We start from the raw sequence: 21586 nt of genomic DNA, 5'->3' as shown, positions 1-21586 counted from the left end.
TTTGCCTCGATTTCGAATGTGAATGGGCGGTACTCGGATAGGCGAAGTTCGGGTGGGTTCGGATCTCGGGGAACCAAGCCCACCCATCTCTAGTTCTACTATACATTTCACGTTGCACCTGGGAATAAACTTTACCAATTTAAGTTTATAGCACATACCATAATCAGTGAGGCAGTGACTATAGATTTAAAAATACTCCCAATCCAATGAGATTAGGCTATCAAAGAAATCTGAATAAAAACTAGGTTAATGACTATTAAAATGTAAATTTTTAAGATGAACAATTGAATGTATCTATCTTTCTATCACCTATTGTACTAATTGGTAAGTAATGTTATTAATAATATTTATTTAACAAAGTATAAATACATTTTTGGCCAACCCCTGAAAGACTGACAAAAATTAACATAGGATTGGGAGTTTTTTTATATCTACAGTCACTGTTACAAGTGTGGTAAAACAAGATACCAACGCAAGAAAAAGGGTCTCCAAGCCCCATAGTAGTCCTTGGCCTTTTGCTCCCCTCCATGAAAATTTTAGTTTCTACGCCCCTATATGTGATCTTAAATTTGCCATCATGTACGTCAAAACACTTATAAGAATCGATCCCCAGTTTTTCTGTTATTTTGGGCATATCATGAGTCTGTAGATTGAAACATCGTGCTTTTTCCAGACTAACTACCACAGCTCCTGGCTTTTCAGATGTCTTGCATTTTTGCTTTAGTATATCAAATTCACATGTTTTGTTGTTATCTAGACTGCTACAGCCAAAGGGTATTTTTCTTGAGAACCCCTTTAATCTTTATACCATATTTTATTGACTACTATCTTTGTATATTGGTGATACAGCTGCTGGGATATCTTCCTATCTGTATATTGGCTACATCTCAATCTTTGGGACCAATACCTGTTTTTCATTTATTCCTTTGTCTGGGAGGGTGCCCCAAGGCCCCTCAGTGGCTCCTATTCTCTTCTCTGTGTATACTCTCGCTTTAGGTGAATCCTCTTATTAGACTTTGATTAACATTTGCACATGGATGGCTCACTATCATATTAACAATAACATATGCTGAATTTGTGACATTTTCACCTACATTTTATTCCTTATCTGACCTTAATCCATTGTCAATAGTATGCAGATAGTGCATGAACTATGAACACTGCCAAGGCATTACATTTTGATGTTAATAAACAATGTGGCCATAACATGCATTATTCTGTAGTATTGCTAAAATATAGTGATTTTTAACGCCACTAATAAAATTCTCATGCAAGCACCCACTCTGTCACCCCTCCACTACTGCAGTCACCTGCTATCTGAATAACCTACTTCATAACTTCCTCTGCAGTCTATCTAAAAATATATACACTATATGGACAAAAATATTTGGAGACTTGACCATTACACCAACAGGGACTGTAATGACATTGTATTCAAATACATATACTTTAATATGGAGCTGGTCCCCTTTTGCAGCAATAACAGCTTCCACCCTTCTTGGTAGGCTTTCCACAAGATGTTGGAGTGTTTCTGTGGGAATTTGTGTCTATTCATTCTGTAGAACATTTATGAGGTCAGGCACTGATGTTGGACGAGAAGGCCTGGTTTGCAATCTCTGTTCCAGTTCATCTCACATGTGTTCAGTGGGGTTGAGGTCAGGGCTCTGTGCCGTCCAGTCAAGTTCTTCCACATAGAATTCATCAAACCATGTTTTTGAAGTCCTTGCTTTGTGCACTGGGGCACAATCATGTTAGAATAGAAAGGGGCCTTCCGTAAACTGTTGCCACAAAGTTGGAAGTATAGCATTGTCCAAAATGACTTGGTATGCTGAAGCATTAAGATTGCCGTTCACTGGAAATAAGGGGTCTAGCCCAAACCCTGAGAAACAGCCCCATACCATTATCCCTCCTCCACCACACTTCACAGTTGGCATAATGCAGTCAGGCAGGTAACCTTCTCCCGACATCCGTCAAACCTAGACTCACCCATCTGACTGCCAAACAGAGAAGCGTGATTCGTCACACCACAAAACACATTTCCACTGCTCCACAGTCTAGTGTTAGGGTGCTTTATACCGTTGCTTGGCATTGGTCTTGGTGATGTGAGGCTTGCATTCAGCTGCTCAGCCATGGAAACCCATTCCATTAAGCTGAACAGTGTTTGTGCTTACATTAATGCCAGTGGAAGTTCGGAATTCTTCAGCTATGGAATCAGCAAGCATTGGAGACTTGAGTTGCTGATGTTCCTAAATGCTTCCACTTTCTAATAATATCACTTACAGTTGACTGTGGAGTATCCAGCAGGGTTGAAATTTCACAAACTGTCTTATTGCAAAGGTGGCATCCTATCACAGTGCCACTCTTGAAGTCACTGAGCTCTTCAGAAGGACCCATTTTGTATCACAAATGTTTGCAAATAGAGACCGCAAGTCTGCCACACGCATGTTTTGAGACCTTTATTATTTTCGGATTTTGAGGAAGGTCTTTATGAATTTGACTCCACTAAAGTATAGTTAGAAAGTTATATATATTTTATGTAATACACATTTGTGCTAATGTTTTATGAATAAATATAGATACAATTTGTATCTATGCTTAGCGCTCTCTAATCTGTTTGGTTGAATGGAGATCTAGTAGAATACCGCTGGAATCACTGGATAAAGTATATATTTCCCATGATTCTTTCTACAATAAATTATTTGTACATCAATTGGGATAGAATCCAGAGGATACAAAGTGGAACCTGGAAAACATATGGGTTCAGCACATGGAAGAATGGAAGCACCTTTATAAACTCCAAGGGATAAATGTATGAAGCATCGATTTCTGCAAGTCGTCATAAATCGTCAAACTTGCCTTTAAAAGCCATTGCCGCTTTAAATTTTCCCTGCAATGTCGCTGATATCTGGCGACTTGCAGAAATCGATGCTTCATATATTTACCCCAGGACTCACTTCTGCAGATATTTGGGAGGGACTCATACATTTTTGGGCCAACATCAAAGTAGATACATTAAGGTTCTAGTCAAATGTCACAGTTAATCCTCTATGCTAAAAACTGAAAGTGATATGAGTGATCTGTCCGTATTTCTTTTATACTATTCCTGGATTTGGAATAGGGTCTCTTCCAATATTTTCAGGTTACGTTGCAACAGAATGCTGTTAGTAATGGAAGGCATAAATTAATCTTTTATAAAGTTAAAGTTAATTAATTGCTTGGGTTACCATAGAAAGGGCTTTATTTAGTGAAAGCATGTTGAGAATGATTATAGGAGAATTTGACGTTAAAGGAATATTGGACCAGTCTTCCTGTTGGTGACATATATAGCATCAAATATATTTTTACTGTGTCTAATTGTTGCACTCAGTCTGACCATTTAACTGGGGATGGAATGCAGAAGATAAATGAATTTCAATATTTAATGTGGCACGGAAAAAAAAAAATCAAAATTTTGATGTAAACACCACTATTCTGATACATCTTCAGGCACTTCATGAAGACAGAACACTTTTATAATCATTACTTTAGCTGTCTCCTGAACAAAAGGCATGATAAAACACAAAGTGAGCCATCTTTGTGAGGTGTCCAACAGCTAAAATAGCTGTCATGTATTTCAAAAGTAGCAAATCCAGAATAAAACCTATGGAGTTTGATATCCGGAGAAAGGACAAGCACAATTCAAATCAAGGACATTACTACCAACATAAATGCCCATGCAGCTGCTATGGGACCCAGCAGTAAATGGGCCTATGGAGATGTATATCCATAATATCAGTCCTCCTCCTAACCTTCCTTGTCCTGGCTCTCTCCCCCAGTTAGTACCACCCTATTTGTGTCTCCCGCTTCCTTTTAGGATGTTAGCTCTCATGAGCAGGGCCCTCTTTCCTTGTTTTCTCCTTCTACTGTTCCTTCACCCTCAGTACCTCTTGGCCTGCTTCGCTAGCCCTGTTTTCCCTGTCTTCTTAAGCTTTGGCCTTCTTCTCGCTGATTTTTACCATCCCTTTTACTATCTGTCCCAGATATAATCTGATTTGCTTTACCCTGTCATCTGTGTTTGTATACATTTTTGTATCATGTTGTGTCTTGGTTCTGTTTTCTGTATATGTAATGTACGGCGCTGCGGATCCTTTGTGGCGCCTTATAAGTCAAAGATAATAATAATAATAATAATAATAATAATAGAATTACTTTCCACTTCAGTGACCTCCTCTCTGCTCTTCTGAGCATGTGCTGGACTCAGTGCATTCACAGTGGAGCCCCTTTTGATTTTTCGGTTTCACAATTTTTATCACAGAGGAAGTCAAATCCAAAAGGGGCACCTGATCCCTGCATGTTTATAAGAGCAGAGGCACACAGAGTAAGGGGATGCAGACACTAGAATGTAATTGTTGGGTACTGGAATATGGGGGCACTTTCAAACTTTTGTTATTAGTTGAACCCCTGTTTGTAATAATCCCAAGGGGGAGCTGGAGATTTTAAACCTAGCACATGTACAGCATGATGACACACATTTCATCCTCTCAGAAAAAGTGGATAGCAGTTCTTGAATATTTCCTGCTATCCCTTTGTCCTATTAATTTTAATACCTTTCACTATGCTGCTGACAAAACATTAAAACAAAACAATGCGTGAAAAGTTAACCATAGATCCAAAGAAGGATGGAGAAGAACCAGATCTATCCTATAATCCTTCTTAATATGGAACAATAAATTGCTGGTGTAAGAAACTGCCAAAAAGTTGATTTCTATGGAGTCTTTGACACATGTTCTGCATAGGGCATCAAGGTTTCCATATTTGGATCCAGGAAGTCTTAGCTGTGCTTCAAACCCTACAACTTTCATTTGACTATCTTGCTATAGCTAAGAATGAGAATGAAGATTAAAGCTTATATCCAATAATCGCTGTAGAGCTGAGTGCTCCTCACCGGCAGACTTTATCAAAGATAAGGCTTCAAGAAGAGCAGTCAGCCGTGTTTGGTACACAGGAATGCATCTCTGGTAGGATTACCCTGAAGCACAGAACAGGGGGAAAACCAAAATGTATTGTAAGAACTGAACATAACCTGAATGTTTTTTTTTTATAAAACAAGGAAACAATGAAGTAGCATTGGCCATCTTGAATAAGGGCAGGAATAATGACCAAGGTGGTGGCCCCTGGTGGTTGGAAGTAGAAAGTGTAAAAGTGAAACAAAATATTTTAACACATATACAATAAAATAAATGGTAAACAACTACTGGAGAAAACCAATACAAGTGTAAGTACAGCACAAGTACACAGGTGAATACTGCAAAAATGATTTATAGGCATATTGGTTTTATAACCTATTATTGCAGTTTAGTTTATAACTGGTGAGCAAAAGACAAGAGAATTACAAACCAAACATTGTGAGATTGACTTCCAATACCACAAATACTGCATCATCAATCCTGCATTAAAATACAGAACTTCATTATCTAGAAAAGCAAATAATCAACATGTTATTCTGTGCACACCACTTAGCCATTCAAAGGAAGTAGATCCTTCAGTTTTGAATTCTCCAAACCTGAGTCTTTCTTGTTAAGCTGATAAATCTCATTGAACAAGTGATGTCACCCATGGTCTTTAGTTGTTTAGTTGCCTTTGCCCTGATAATGGAAAAATGAATATATGCAAATAGGAGAACTGTAGCCTTCATGCACCTTCACTGAAACTTTGTGCAAAAAGATAAATTACTGCCATTCAGTATGAATGCTGTGTGACTAACGGTATATTAACTTAAGCTGCTCACAGTTGTTTGGCCTTATCTGTGTTTTAAAATTTCAAATTGCACAGCCATATGAATACACTGTAAGGAGTATAAATAGGAAGAAAGTTGAGAAGCGTGAAGTCACAGAAAAATTTTGTGCTAATAAAGTTTTTCAGCAGAACAGACCATTTGCAGAGATATTAATTTCTGGTGATACAATCTTTGAGTTCTGCTTTTGCTTTGCCATTTGGCATTCACAGTGCCATGAAATATAAATGTAATAATAATAATAAAAAAAATGAACAGCATGCCCTCCATCCCCAAATGCTCAACCAGCCCAAGACAGCCTGAATTGTTCTCCACCAGAACAGGGAGATCATGGGTGTGGAATCCCCCTATTATTGTAAATGGGAAGGCAACCGTGACTGGTTTCAAGCATAAAAGGGAGACCACAAGCACAGGGTGCAGTGTTATGGTGAAAACCAGCCACGTGCATTTTTCCTAGCTCGCTATGATTGGCTGATGGATAAGGGGAATCACAGGGACTTCTGACTTTGATCATTTGGCTTTAGTCATTCTCAGTGTATGGATGGGTTGTTTTTATATGGGTAATTTTGGTGGTTTTGTAGTGGGAATTTCATTTAGAATAAAAATGACAGGGGGATTGCTTGAACATTTAAGGTCAAATTCTGTCAGTGAAATTTGCTAAACTTTGTAGCCAAATGAGGTGACTAAAGAGCAAAACCGTTTTGAAAAAGTCACTCTTTTTATGAAAGTTTTTGTCTGCCCATGTTCTTATCAGTGTAATGTAAATATGTCATGTGAAATTAAACTATCATGTAAGAATAGAACACCTTGTCCAATACATATAAGGTCATAAACCGACAACAACACTCTCTATTTCCATTAGTCCTACACTAGTATTTATTTACTAAATAACACTGAAATGCAGTAAAAGTTTTGTCACCATTTGTTCCCAGGAGCAACCTGTGTTTTAAGAAATAAGTTCTCAGCCAGTCAGTTCTGGGATGACTGCAGGAAATACAATGTAACGGCTTTCCAGTACATTGGGGAGATCCTCCGATATTTGTGTAATACTCCTAAGGTATGGCTAATATTAAGGACTTCCAAATTCATTGGTATGAGGCCTATGATAGTATGATTATTTTTCCTTGGATTGTGTCAGAAAAATTATTTCAATTTATGAAATGGCAAAATATGTTCCTCTCGCAAATCATTTGTACCTTTTTTGTGCAAGGTGCATAAATTGTGAATGTGAAAATGTTGGCATTTGAAAGAGTACAGTCTAGGCACATACATTTTCCTTGTTATGTACACATATTCAAAAATGAGATTATTTTAAATAAAACACATTCAATGGGGTCCTCACCAGTGTGCTGCTTACATTCTGGATTAGGAAAGGATTACAGAGCATTTGGTCCCCTCACTGAAAATACTTGGATATTACACATCCTCAGAATAATTAGAAACTAAATGTTGGCCTATACTTTCCATAGGATGCACCTTCCATGCATGTCTTACATGTGAAAAGGCATTTCTGCACTCATTTCTTCCAATGTAAACAAATAAAAACTTTTAAAAACACAAAAGTGACATATGCAATATAGACAACACCAATGTCCCTTTCTCTATCATGATTAATTTGAGACATAAACCAAGCAGTGTTTTATTGTAGAATTATCATCTGATTGAATAAAGTTTAGCCAGACTATGTAGTGACTTTTTCACTCTTTCAACCCTGCCCATTTCCGGCCAGACACACAATCCCAAAAAGTAATTTAACTGTGGAAGTCCTCTATGAAATAAATAGAAACGTACACTGTAATGTCTATTAACATGACCAGTTTTTAATCTATTTCATACTGTACTTCTGTCAACAAATCCTAGCTCTCAATCATCTATCCAGTTCATCCAAAAGAGACAAAGAAACATACCATATTATGGTTATAAACCAATTTAAATAATCAGAAATGAGAAGTGAATTTCAATAAAAATGTTATGCAATGCTCAATTCTCATACTAAAAGGGAATTATACATCTATGTATAACATAAAAAACAATGCAAATTACCAGTCAGTAAACCGATATTAGAAAACAGACACCAAAATAATTATATTAACGAAAAATGTAATTAATTTGCTGAAAAAATACTTAGGAGACATAAAAATGTATACAGTTCATACAAATTTTTATAGCCTTCAAACATTTTTAGAAGTCTTAATAATATAGTACCCTTTGAAAAAATCCAATGTAAAGCTTACAAGTCATCATTTGACCTTCTCTGACCAGCACAACTTCCATTGGTCTGGGGAAAAAGGGATATGAATACACTCACAGCGTGCCTTAGAATAGATTACTGACAGTGTGGGAGATAGTAGTTGCTAAAAATAACTACTGTAGCTTGTCATATTCATACTCCCTATAACCCCCACACTGTTCTTTATTGCCTATGTGTCAGTTTCTCACCTTATTATGTCCATTACTGTTAACCCTACCTACCTGTCCCAGTCAACTTCAAATTCTAATGTCCTTCCCCTTAAGAAACAATGTAATCAACATTAAATGGCACCTGTCACTTTCACACAGTGGATTAACGGATAGGCTACAGTCTCTAAAATACTGGAAATGTAAAACGGCTGACTGCACTGTGGGTATTCGATAATTGCACTTTTCTATACTATTACCTTCATACAAATGTAAATGTTTTGATCAGTATGTCTGTGATCTGTGTTGCACCAAACCCAATTCACACATTGTAATATACAAAATCACAATTGAATCCCTCTTGCACCATTTCTCCATTTTCTAGAAAGACAATGATAGAGACCACGGTGTGCGACTTGCTCTGGGAAATGGTCTCCGACCCGATGTTTGGAAAGAGTTCATCAATCGTTTCGGTGACATCAGACTAAATGAATTCTATGCAGCAACAGAAGGAAATACGTTTTTTTTTAATTATACTGGAAAGCAAGGAGCAATTGGCAAATACAATATATTCTTACAGGTAAGCCGCACACTTTTGTAGACTGATTAGTAATTTCATATGTTGACTCAAGAGTAGTGGTGTTACTAGCCAACAAAAATGTGTAATTACATTGTCAGTTGTATCTATGGCCTGTTATATTAAGCTGTGAGATTGGTCCACGTTTTCTCGTACTGACCATCTACTACATACAGTCCTAATAGCAACCCTTGTGATGATTATCTTGCCCGAGATATTTTCTTTAATAGTCTCAGAAATGAAGGTCAATGGGAGCAAGTTAATTACATTTTCTATTCAGCCACAATTTGCAGTTTGAAAGGATGAAAAGTCTTTAAAAAATTATTTGTTTTTTTATGGGACAGCAAAAATAAATGCATTATGCTCACAAAGTGATATTTATTATTCTTTATGTATTGCAGCCTTCACCAAAACTATGCACAAAAAGATAAACTACTGCAATTCAGTATGAATGTTGTGTGCAGAACGGTTGAATAACTTAATCTGGTAATACCGGTATATAACATACCGGCACTTCCGACTGCTCAGTCTAACTCATCACTTAGTGATCAATTGTTACAAACAAATTTAACAATTGACAAAATACAGCGCTGTAATTGGTCAAATATATAAAAAAGAAAACCACGATGCTAGTATAACAAATAATTTATTTAACAAAAACACATATCTACATGATTGAAAAATATATTAAATATACATGTACAAAATATAAAATAAAATAGCTGCAATAAGCAAGAAACAATGAAAGCTGTGTACCTTGTATACATTTTCTGAATAAATCTGTTTGTTGGATTCCTCTTATATATGTGGGTCACAATATCAAAATTTTGATGAAATGTAAATGTATATCATCAATTATCACCATCCAATAGGACTACAGGAAATCTAATACAAGACCATTTTTATTCCATATATGTTAAGCAGAGGAAGAGATGGCAAGTTGCAATGTGTAAATAGCATCCAATAATCCTCCTATTAAAACTTCAGCAGGCAGAGGTAATGTGGAGTACTTAGTAGTGAACTTGGAAACAACAGTTCATTTGCACCATGCTGTGCTAGTGATTAATAGTGAGTGACAGTCTGAATTACCTGACCTACCAAGAATCCGTTTGACCGCGATCAGTGGCAGAACCAAGACCTGGTTACAGCTGGAGAATACATTTCTTATGATGTTGAAATCGATCGGTCACATGATGAATCACTTTCAGCCTGGGTATGTACCAGCCGTTGGCTGTCATGAAAATCAAGATAGCCTCTGCACGCTGTTAGTAAATATAAATTGCAGTAAGAGAAATTCCAAAAAAAAGCTTCTTGTTCCCAATTAGATAGAGGAAACATTCAGACCAGTAACAATCAAATTTGTCTACAATGCAGAAGGCCAGAAGCCATAGTGGGCGAACTATATACGTAGACTTACTTAATCAATAATAGAGAAACACTGTAAGATAGAAATTAATACACCTGAAATTGATGTTCTGGCAAAATTTTATTTAGGAACTTACCCTCAGCAGAATGAATAAACCAGGAGTTCTATTATTTAATTCTTCATTTGTTTGTGTTTTGAAAATATTATTGTTGGTTTTAAACTAAAAGGTTAATCTTCCTGTTTTTTTACAGAATATATAAATATATAAGTTAACCCGTGCATGATACTCATGCATTCTAGTCAAATCAAGCTACTTAAGGTCTTAAAAAGGTTCTTCTCATGCATTTGGGCCTAGCCCAGGCCTCCTCAGGGGAAGAGCGTTACTTCCCGACGCAAGCGCCCTTTTTAATGTGTGTTCATGAGGTAAAATTACCTCACGAAAATGAGTTTGAGCCCTCAACTCGTAAATTTAGCCTTTACTACCCCTCCCACGGGGGGAAGGGGGGATGATGGAAGTTAACTGACTGCACTATTCAAATTTTTTTGTCAAATAATGTCAGTATACCAAATTTCAGGTCAATTGGATGAGTCCTTTCTGAGAAAATAGTTTTTTCCACACACACACACACTAACACACGCCGCTAGGCTTTTACTTTTATATATTAGATAATGCTAAGAATTTAGTAGGTCAGTGTATAACTCCGCCCAGCAGGTGGCGCTGCAACTTGTGTTTTCTTTTTTTCACACACACAGAATAACACACGCCGCTAGGCTTTTATATTATAGATTATGGTCATATTTAGTTGATCCTCCAAAAAAAGCCTATATAATGTTTAGACTCTAAGGGGTAAATTTACTAAGAATCGTGTTTGGTGGCAGTGTGAAAGAGCCACACATCGCCGGCGGTTTAGTGCTCCGCCGCATTTACTATAGGGCGGTTTGAGGCTGCGATGTAAAATGCCTGAAGATGGGTTGCGGTGAAAAACCACCATCAAAACTGCCATCAAAAATACAAGTTTTTTAATACCTGTTTCTGATTGGTTTGATAGCTCAAATATGCTGTTTGAGCTATCTTGCCATTCAGAGCATTAGAGGAGGCACCATTCACATAAAAATTATGGGGCAATCATTATTTATTGATTAAGGGACAAAATTAATTTGTAATTCACTTACTGGGCAAATCCGACTGTTTGTATGTTCTTCATTGTTAAATTCGGAATGGCAATTTGTAAAGTGGTGGTTTTTAAAAATATAAATTCTGGCTGCTTTAATGGTGGTTTGGCCTTTAGTAAATCCGGGGGGTTTTAAAAATTCTGTGAAAACGTCCGAAAACTGGCGGTTTCATCAAATCGCCCTTTAGTAAATCTAGTCATAAGTATTTTTCTGTTTGCTAGGTAGTACATTTAATCCTGCAATCAATTAATATAATTACATAGCCTCACATATCACAGCAAATATGAGGCTAGTATCATCAAAATGTTCTTTACTGTCAATGTAATCAATCCATTGAATGTTAAAGTGAAATTTGGAATGATGTCTGTTCTCAGTTTATAAAATTAATAACATATTTACCAAATAAAAAGAAAACAAGATTTTAAACCTCTAGATTTTCCAACTTATGACTAACTGTGGTTGCATTATATTTCCTACACAAAATCACTTCACTTGTAATTTGTGCCCGTAGGAAACTGATTAAGGAAACTACTGGGATATCTACATAACAACAAGTAGAATGTTTCTGATCAGTTCTTTACTTATAAACTGATTCAAAGTAGTTATACAGAATGGTAAGGTATGTTTAGAATTACATTGAATAATTGTTCTAATATGTTGTCTTTCAGTTTTTGCGTCCTTTTGAACTGATCAAATACAATGTGGAAAAGGATGAACCGCTTCGAAATGCTTCGGGACGCTGCATCCGAGTATCAAGAGGTAATATGTGTGCGATAATCTCAGTCAGCAGAAATGCTTTAGAGTTAGTGTGCTTATGTAAATGGTCTTAAAACATACCAAACTATATGGGGGAATTTGATACACAGGTATTGGATTCATCAGCTACGATGCATGAAACGTACTGCTTTTACACTGACCTGGTAGATGTGTTAAACGTCTTGAAAGATTGTTTATGGAATGCATATAAAAAATTAAAGTAGAAGCAATTTTGAGGACAAGGGGTTTAGAAATAATAAGTAGAGAGTTAACAAGTCGACATAGACCCTAAGCATTGGTACATGCTCACTTTTTTTTTAAACTAATGACCCCAAGAAATCCTTGTTTTCAGAAACATTTGTGACAATTGGCAACCATGGGAAGAAGTCACCTTTGCACTGGACAAAATAAAGCCCAAATAATTGTGGGAGTTGAAGTGAACTTATTCTGCCTGTTCTCATGGTGAAAGTTTTATGGACTGTATATTTAGTGTATACAAATGACAGAGAGAAGTGTCTCTGTTTAGTGTGTTGTCAGGAACTCTTATTATATTATATTCTTTTCTATTGTTCAATACTTGTCTATTTTGGAATGGTCAGTCAGTGAAATCTATATTTGAAAAAGGCTGTTTGGGAGGGTCAGCACGCAGCTGAAACCCCCCAAAAAATGCTGTATATTTTAATCTTTTCTATTTTTCAATACTTGTCTATTTTGGAAGGGTCATTCAGTGAAATCTATATATAAAAAGGTCTGTTTGTGTGTGAGGGTCAGGAGCAGACACACACCCCAAAAAAAGTAAACAGGGCGTTCTTGTCTTTGATTCAGAGCAGCAACCTCTCTGTTAAAATATAAAACTATAAAAGTATATTGTGCAGCAGTGTCATAAAGATTGTAAGATAACATTTCTTCCATTCTCTCATTGGGCGTTACCCTGGTGTGGAGGCATTTACAAGTAGCTCCAATCTGTACAAGTAGCAATACTCCTCTTGGCAACCATGGATCACTGTTGTCAGGCGCCGCTCGGCGGCCGCCCGCCCGTCTGCATAGCACATCTGGTTGCCTAGCAACCAGACGCGTCACTTCCCCTTCCGCCCGGCCGGCCAGCTACAGACCTGAAAGCGTTCCCTAGGCAACGGGACGCTGCATGAAGATAGCGCTACAGCGCTAAAGGATGACAGCGCTACGGCGCTGGAGTATGACAGCACTACTAGTGCTGAGGGCATTGGCTAGCAGCACTATTTAAGCCTCTTTGACCCCACCTCCTGTGCCAGAGTTTCAGGTCCTTTCCTGTCCTCCAGCGTTCCAGTGTTCCTGTGATTATCTGTTTCCTGACCTTTTCCTTCCTCCAGTTTATTGCCGTTTGCCTGTGACCATTGTGACCCGGATTGCCTTAACTACCCTTTTGGATCTCCCTTTTGTACCTCGCTGTCAGAATGTTATCGAACCGGCTTGACTCACTACCCCTTCAGATTCTCCTTGTGTACCTGCATTGCCCGCCCCGTTGCCGAACCGGCCTGTCTGACATTCCTCTCGTACTTCGCTATCTGACTCGTGGAAGGACCGCGACTTGCGTGTGTTTCCTGCAGCTAAGCCCATACCTTCTTGCGGGGGTCCCTGGTGAACACCAGGGGCACATTAGACTCTGCACCTTCCTCCGAGTAGTGCCAACGATAGCAGGTACGCTATACTAGTCATGACAGTAAACTCTGGCGATGTCTACCGAAGGAACTGGTGAACCCTCAGCCCGGGACCTTCTCATCCATTTGGCTCAGCGAGTAGAACAGCAAGAAGCAGCCCAAGCACATCTCCTACAATGTGTTCAAGGTATCGCTACACGCTTCGATGCTTTACAAGGCTCTCTGCCTGCTACTCCAGCCATTACCACCTCCACAGTGGTGTCCTCTAGTGTGGTTACTGTATCCACTGCAACTTCTGGCATGTGTATCCCCACGCCTGAAAAATACGATGGAGATCCCAAGAAATGCAGGGGTTTCTTGAACCAGTGCTCCATCCAGTTCGAGTGCAATGCAGGAGCATTTCCTTCAGAGCGTACGAAGGTGGCGTTCATGATCTCCCTCCTGAGTGGTCAAGCACTAGCCTGGGCTTCGCCTTTGTGGGAGAATGGAGACCCTCTTCTTAATAACACCGGCTCCTTTATTGAAGCTTTCAGGAGAGTCTTCGATGACCCTGGGAGAGTAGCCTCTGCTGCCACCAGCTTGCTGAACCTGCGTCAAGGCAACTTATCTGTCGGGCAATATGCCATCCAGTTCCGGACCTTAGCGTCAGAGCTGAAATGGAACAACGAGGCGCTGGTCGCAACTTTTTAGCAAGGTCTAATCGACCGTATTAAGGACGAACTAATTTCTCGGGATCTTCCCTCTGATATTGATACCCTAATTGCGCTATGTATTAAAGTAGACCTACGTTATCAAGAACGCACCCAGGAACGTCCTGTCTCTAAGCGGGTGGTTCCTCGTCTGGCTCCTCAATTTCAAAACCCAGTTTTGCCTATGGATGAACCCATGCAAGTAGGATGTTCCCGTTTATCCCCAAAAGAAAGAGAGAGGCGCTTCAGGCAGCGTCTCTGCCTTTACTGTGGCGATTCCGGACATGTTCTCAAGGTGTGTCCTAAGAGACCGAGAAACCCGCCCTCCTAAACAGTAGCAGGGAGGCCGGTTTAGGAGTATCCACAGTTGCTCCCTACTCAAAAAACACCCCTGAGCTTCTTATGGCAGTCACCCTGAGCACCACTAGAGGTCCCTTCTCCACCACGGCCTTTGTGGATTCCGGCTCCTCCGGGAACTTCATTTCTGCCACTCTCGTTGCTGGGCTTCAAATTCCAACTCTCCCCTTGCCTCAATCATTACCATTGACGGCAGTGGATGGGAACCGTGTCAGCAGTGGCTCCATCTCCTTCCTCACCTCACCTATTCGGTTAATGGTAGGAGCCCTCCATAGCGAGATGAATCAGTTATTGGTGTTGCCAAAATCCATCAATCCCATTATCTTGGGGCTTCCATGGCTACGAAGACACTCTCCGCAGATGGATTGGGATCGAGCTCAGGTTACTCGTTGGGGTACAGGATGTCATCATAGATGTCTACCTAGTGTTCTGCCTCCCGGTTCCCAAGTTGTTGCTCAGTCCACGGTTACGGAACCAAGCCTTCCAGCTGCATACGCCGACTTTCAATATGTATTCAGTAAAACCGAGGCCGAGTTATTACCTCCCCATCGGCCCTGGGATTGCTCCATCACCTTACTTCTCGATCAACCTATACCCAAGGGGCGAACTTATCCCCTTTCTCGCCCAGAGACCTTGGCAATGTCTCAATATATCAAGGAGAATCTGGAACGTGGTTTTATTCGCAAGTCTACCTCTCCTGCTGGGGCTGGATTCTTCTTTGTCAAGAAAAAAGATGGGTCTCTGCGCCCATGCATTGACTATAGACCCCTGAATCGTATTACCATCAAGAATCGGTACCCGTTACCTCTCATCTCCGATCTATTTGACAGGATCAGCGGGGCTCAAGTGTTTACTAAATTAGACCTACGAGGGGCCTACAATCTCATTTGTATAAAGAAGGGTGACGAGTGGAAGACCGCCTTCAATACGAGGGATGGTCATTTCGAATACCTGGTAATGCCCTTCGGTCTTTGCAATGCAGCTGCCATCTTCCAGAGTTTCGTTAATGACATTTTTCAAGACCTGTTGTATACCTCCATAGTCGTTTATCTAGACGACATTCTAGTGTTTTCTAAAGACTTGAGTTCTCATCAAGAACAAGAGAGGGAGGTCTTACGAAGACTGCGCAAATATCATCTCTATTGCAAATTGGAAAAATGTGTTTTTGAAGTTCTCCAAGTGTCCTTCCTTGGGTTTATTGTGTCTGGCTCTGGGTTACAGATGGATCCCTCCAAGGTGTCATCCATCTTGAATTGGCCTCAACCGCAGGGTCTTAAAAGTATCCAAAGATTCATTGGATTCGCCAATTATTATCGACAGTTCATCCAAGATTTCTCTTCCATTATTGCTCCAATTACAGCATTAGCTAGGAGATCTGCCAATCCTAAGATATGGTCTCCAAAAGCTGTTTCTGCCTTTACTACTCTGAAGAAAGTGTCACGGGCACTAGAAGGCTTTACCCAGTATCACCCGCTGATGGTCTTATCAGAGCAGTAGAGTTGGTATATGATACTCTGATGGCAGGGTGATAATGGAACTGGAAACAGCAGATGGTTAGAGAATGCTCAGAAAGTCTATGACTAGCAGCACTGGTAAACAATAGGTAACTGAACACGAGGATCTGGATGGACAAGGACACGTGAGGGTAGTCAGTGGTCTGCGCACGGCAAGTTGTACCACTGCTATAGTGAGAAGAATGTCCAGGAGTAGAAAGGAGGTGGAAGTCAGCGGTCTGCGTATAGCAAGTTGTACCGCTGTCTGTAGTGAAGGAATGGAATCCAGGTGAAGGTAACGGGGAAGTCAGTGGTCTGCGAGTAGCAAGTTGTACCACTGCTTATGTGAGAGGATATATGCAACTGGTGACACAGGGAAACAGGAATCAGTGGTCTGCCTCTAGCAAGTTGTACCACTGAATATATATGTGAGGAAGGACACGAGGAGATAAATGCTATGCAGAGTCTACACGGGTACACTGAACTTGATCCCACGTTGAACTGCACACAATGATAATAATGAATGAACAGCACTGCACAGATAAACAAAGTCACTCAAATAGTCCAGCAAAAGGAAACACAGTCAATAATAGCAGTAGTCTCAGAGGATGGAAACTCCGGAGGAGAACAACTCAGTCCAGATGGATATGCAATACACCAGCACAGTCAATGAGAAGTATGCATACCGTGGTTCAGATGAGCAGGCTGTTAGGGATAGCTGCAGGGATACCTGAGCGGCCGGGAACAGACGAGATGCGAAGTCCTTGCAGAATGGAAGCGGCAGGTAGGTGCAGCGCACTGTAGGTAGGCCAGCAAAGATAACAAATACTCAGGAAGCAGTAGTATATTGAATAGAACAGCAGGAGACCACGGGAGAGTTGAAGCGATGTAGCAAAGCTGGAAGCCGAGGAGCATAGACTCGATGCAACAGGCGAGTTGACACAAATGGACACACTGTAGAAGCAGTAGGCAGCGGGTCAGCTGACGGCAGGTAGAATGCAGACTGGAGCGCTGAGACGAGCAGACTCTGTAGACACGCTGAAGTAGCGAACAGGAATCAGCTGGAACAGTAGCGATGTAACACAGGAGAGTTTGCAGTAATCTGTAACTGTAGATACACGGAGACAGCGGATAGGAATCAGCTGCTGGAGTCACGATGAAACACAGGAGAGTTTGCAGTAATCTGTAGCTGTAGATACATGGAGGCAGCGGATAGGAATCAGCTGCTGGAGTCACGATGAAACACAGGAGAGTTTGCAGTAATCTGTAGCTGTAGATACACGGAGGCAGCGGATAGGAATCAGCTGCTGGAGACACTAGGAACACGAGGAATAGAAGTGGTCTGGAAACCACAAACGGCAAACAGGAATCAGCATCAGCTGAACACACGAGGAGGCACTGGAACACCTTCAGAGACTCATGAGGAATGAGACTCCAAGATCAGGCAACGTGGTATTGACCACAGGTGCTTAATATAGGGAGAGTTGCCTGATCAGCCAATTAAGTAAAAGGAACAGAACTGAAGGTTAAAAGGGACTGTACATGCGCAGTACCTCATAATAATGGACGGACACGGTTCCTAGCTACCTTAGAAGTAGCACTCACAATCCGGTGAGTGACAGAAAGCCTTTTCCTCGGCCTCTGTTCTCTCTCAGCCGGATCAACAGCGACCTTTCTTTGTGGAAGTAGACGCCTCTTCAATAGGCATTGGAGCCGTGTTATTCCAAAAGACACCTTCAGGTACCCATTCTCCATGCGGGTTCTTCTCTAGGCGGTTTCTTCCCAACGAGATTAATTATGGAATCGGAGACAAGGAGCTTCTCGCTATTAAAGCAGCTTTGGAGGAATGGCGACACTTATTAGAGGGAGCCTTATTTCCGGTTACCATCTTTACAGATCACCGAAATTTGACATTCATTCGTGAAGCTCGCTGTTTGAATCCTCGGCAGGCCCGCTGGGCATCATTCTTTGCTTGTTTCAATATGATTCTTGCCTTCTGTCCAGGTGCTAAAAATGGGCGGGCAGACGCTCTATCTCGTTCTTTTGATTATACAGACCGCCTGAATCCATCGATTCCTCATTGCATTATTGACCCTTCTTACATCGTTGCTATTACCAATACTGTGAAGGATGCTCCGCCCACAGGACGATCATTTGTGGAACCACAATTACGACTTAAGGTATTGCGTTTGGCCCATTCATCCTGTATCGCGGGTCACGCTGGCATAAAGAAGACCACATTCCTTCTCTGTCGTCGTTTCTGGTGGCCTACCATACGTGCTGATATACGGGACTTTATTGCAGCATGTACCAATTGTGCCCAACACAAAACTTCCAGGAAGGTTCCTGCTGGTTTGCTCCAACCCCTGCCTATGCCTGATGCTCCCTGGGAGAGTATAGCCATGGATTTTATTACTGACCTTCCTTGCAGTTCTGGATTTAATACCATCTGGGTTGTCATTGACCGATTTTCTAAAATGGTGCACTTCATTCCTCTTTCAGGTCTACCTTCGGCCAGTCACTTAGCCGACACATTTATCAAGGAGATCTTCAGACTTCATGGTTGCCCTAAGGAAATTATCTCTGACAGGGGAGTGCAATTCATCTCCCGGTTCTGGAGGGCCTTCTGTAAAAAACTGGGTACGGAGTTAAAATTCTCATCGGGATATCACCCCCAGACCAATGGTCAGACCGAGCGGATCAACCAGGATTTAGAGACTTTTCTTCGTTGCTTTACCGCTGATAATCAAAGCAGATGGTCAAAATTCCTTCTCTGGGCAGAATTCTCACACAATCACCATGTCCATGAATCTACCGGGTTTTCTCCATTCTTTATTGTGAATGGGATGCATCCTATTATCCCAGATCCGTTTCCAAATTCTTCCTCCTCAGTTCCGGCGGTGGACTCACTCTATCGAGAATTCTCTCTCATTTGGGCCACAACCAAAGCAGCTCTGCAAAAAGCATCACAGCACCATAAGACCTTTGCAGATCGCCACCGAAGAGCTACTCCTCTATTGAAGGTAGGGGATCAAGTATGGCTTTCCACTAAAGATTTAAAACTCAAAGTACCATCTATGAAAATGGCTCCACGTTTTATTAGTCCTTACATCATCTCACAAGTTATTAATCCTGTGTGTGTTAAGCTAAAGCTACCTGCTTCTTTACGATGTCATAATACTTTTCATGTGTCCCTACTCCGGCCATTGGTGCTTAACAGGTTCTTTGTACCTCCATCTCGACCTCCTCCAGTTCAAACCTCCTCTGGAACAGAGTTTGAGATCAGCCGGATTCTGGATGTCCGTATTCGCTATGGGCGACAACAGTTCCTTGTGCACTGGAAGGGATTTGGTCCGGAAGAAAGATCTTGGGTGGATAAACCGGACCTTCATGCTCCTCAGTTACTCAAGAGATTCCTTCAAACAAGGGGAGAAGGAGGAGGGCATACTGTCAGGCGCTGCTCGGCGGCCGCCCGCCCGTCTGCATAGCACATCTGGTTGCCTAGCAACCAGACGCGTCACTTCCCCTTCCGCCCGGCCGGCCAGCTACAGACCTGAAAGCATTCCCGTTGCTAGGCAACGGGACGCTGCATGAAGATAGCGCTACGGCGCTAAAGGATGACAGCGCTACGGCGCTAGAGTATGACAGCACTACTAGTGCTGAGGGCATTGGCTAGCAGCACTATTTAAGCCTCTCTGACCCCACCTCCTGTGCCAGAGTTTCAGGTCCTTTCCTGTCCTCCAGCGTTCCAGTGTTCCTGTGATTATCTGTTTCCTGACCTTTTCCTTCCTCCATTTTATTGCCGTTTGCCTGTGACCACTGTGACCCGGATTGCCTTAACTACCCTTTTGGATCTCCCTTTTGTACCTCGCTGTCAGAACGTTATCGACCCGGCTTGACTCACTACCCCTTCGGATTCTCCTTGTGTACCTGAATTGCCCGCCCCGTTGCCGAACCGGCCTGTCTGACATTCCTCTCGTACTTCGCTATCTGACTCGTGGAAGGACCGCGACCTGCGTGTTTCCTGCAGCTAAGCCCATACCTCCTTGCGGGGGTCCCTGGTGAACACCAGGGGCACGTTAGACTCCGCACCTTCCTCCGAGTAGTGCCAACGATAGCAGGTACGCTATACTAGTCGTGACAACTGTACAGATCAGGAGCAACCCAGTACCAGTACTGGCAGTGGTACTACTCTCCTAGTAAAAAAAAAGGTAATGCGGGAAGAAAGTTGATGAAAGCGTCCTCAAAATCCAAACACTATTTGTCAAATTCAATCTCAAAGAAAACATCAGCTCTACATGTAAGGAGGAGGATTAAGAGGGAATTTTATGATGAATGTGGTGATTTGTCCAAAAAAAGGAAAATAGCTAACATTCCATACACCACCGGCAGTGGCAATGCAAGGGTCAGATATGTCCACATTTTGCAAGTAGGGGTCCTGCTATTGCTCGTACTAGTATACGCACTAGAATGGCTATTCCAAATCAGATTGTCCAATGCGGTCGTGCATCTTCCTCAACTTCACATGCACCGCCTTGCCGCTCACAGTGTTCGTCTGTTACCGAAAACTCCAAAATAGACAAATCAGTGCCTGAGGATAACACTGAGGTTGAAGAACTACTTGGGCATTGACAGAATCCTGAGAGAGTCTAAATCAGGAATCCATGTATGCTACATGTGAGTCTGAGGTTTCAGATTCAGATACTGTAATAATAGTGCAGCCTCCTTCGAAAAGTCGTCAACCATTTAGAAATGTGAGGATGGGTAGTAGTAGTATTAGTGTTGATGATGACCCATAGAAATTGAAGAGGCTACTATGGAAGCTGCAAATGTGCAAGAAGAAGAGCGGGATAATTGTGGATCTGAAAATGAATGTGTTGTACATGGACGAGATAATGAGGAGGAGGATAATGATTGTGTTGAAGTAAGGCAGCCACCAGTAGATGCCCATGATAAGCGCATTATTATGCCAGGGCATAAGATGGAAAAAAACACAGCTTGTGTTTGAAATTTTTTTTTATTCAAACCAAGACAACATTTGTCAAGACATCTGTAGCCTTTGTCAGGCCAAAATAAGTAGAGATAGGGACGTTAGACATCTAGGCACCTCCTCCCTGTTATGTCATTTGCAGCAAGTTCATTCAAGTCGTGTTTCCAAACTGTTACGGTTAGCGTCTCAAACATGCACTCCTAGAACAGACAGTAGAGGTGTTCGCCTATAGCATCCACCTTTCCCATAGAGCTAAACTTGCTTACAGGCACTTGGATACCTCAGGTCTTAACTCTAAATAGTAGGAGCTTATGTTTAGAGTCTGTAGCGCCGGAGATGAAAGGTAAACCAGAGAGTACGCCAAACCAAGTACGGTCC

The 21586-nt window shown here is 41.2% G+C and overlaps 1 protein-coding gene across 1 annotated transcript in view; it reads left to right on the top strand.

Annotated features, from left to right (window-relative positions):
• Positions 1-21586, top strand: part of LOC142151996 (long-chain fatty acid transport protein 2-like) — a 65982-nt gene that overhangs the window by 20465 nt on the left and 23931 nt on the right. The window contains exons 4-6 of the mRNA XM_075208170.1: positions 6706-6830; positions 8556-8750; positions 11955-12045. Of these exons, the coding sequence (XP_075064271.1) occupies positions 6706-6830; positions 8556-8750; positions 11955-12045 (411 nt within the window). The remainder of the gene's footprint in view (positions 1-6705; positions 6831-8555; positions 8751-11954; positions 12046-21586) is intronic.

The sequence above is a fragment of the Mixophyes fleayi genome, chromosome 4 (genome assembly GCF_038048845.1).
Source record: "Mixophyes fleayi isolate aMixFle1 chromosome 4, aMixFle1.hap1, whole genome shotgun sequence".
Taxonomy (NCBI): Eukaryota; Metazoa; Chordata; class Amphibia; order Anura; family Limnodynastidae; genus Mixophyes; species Mixophyes fleayi.
This window is presented reverse-complemented; position numbering and strand designations above follow the sequence as displayed.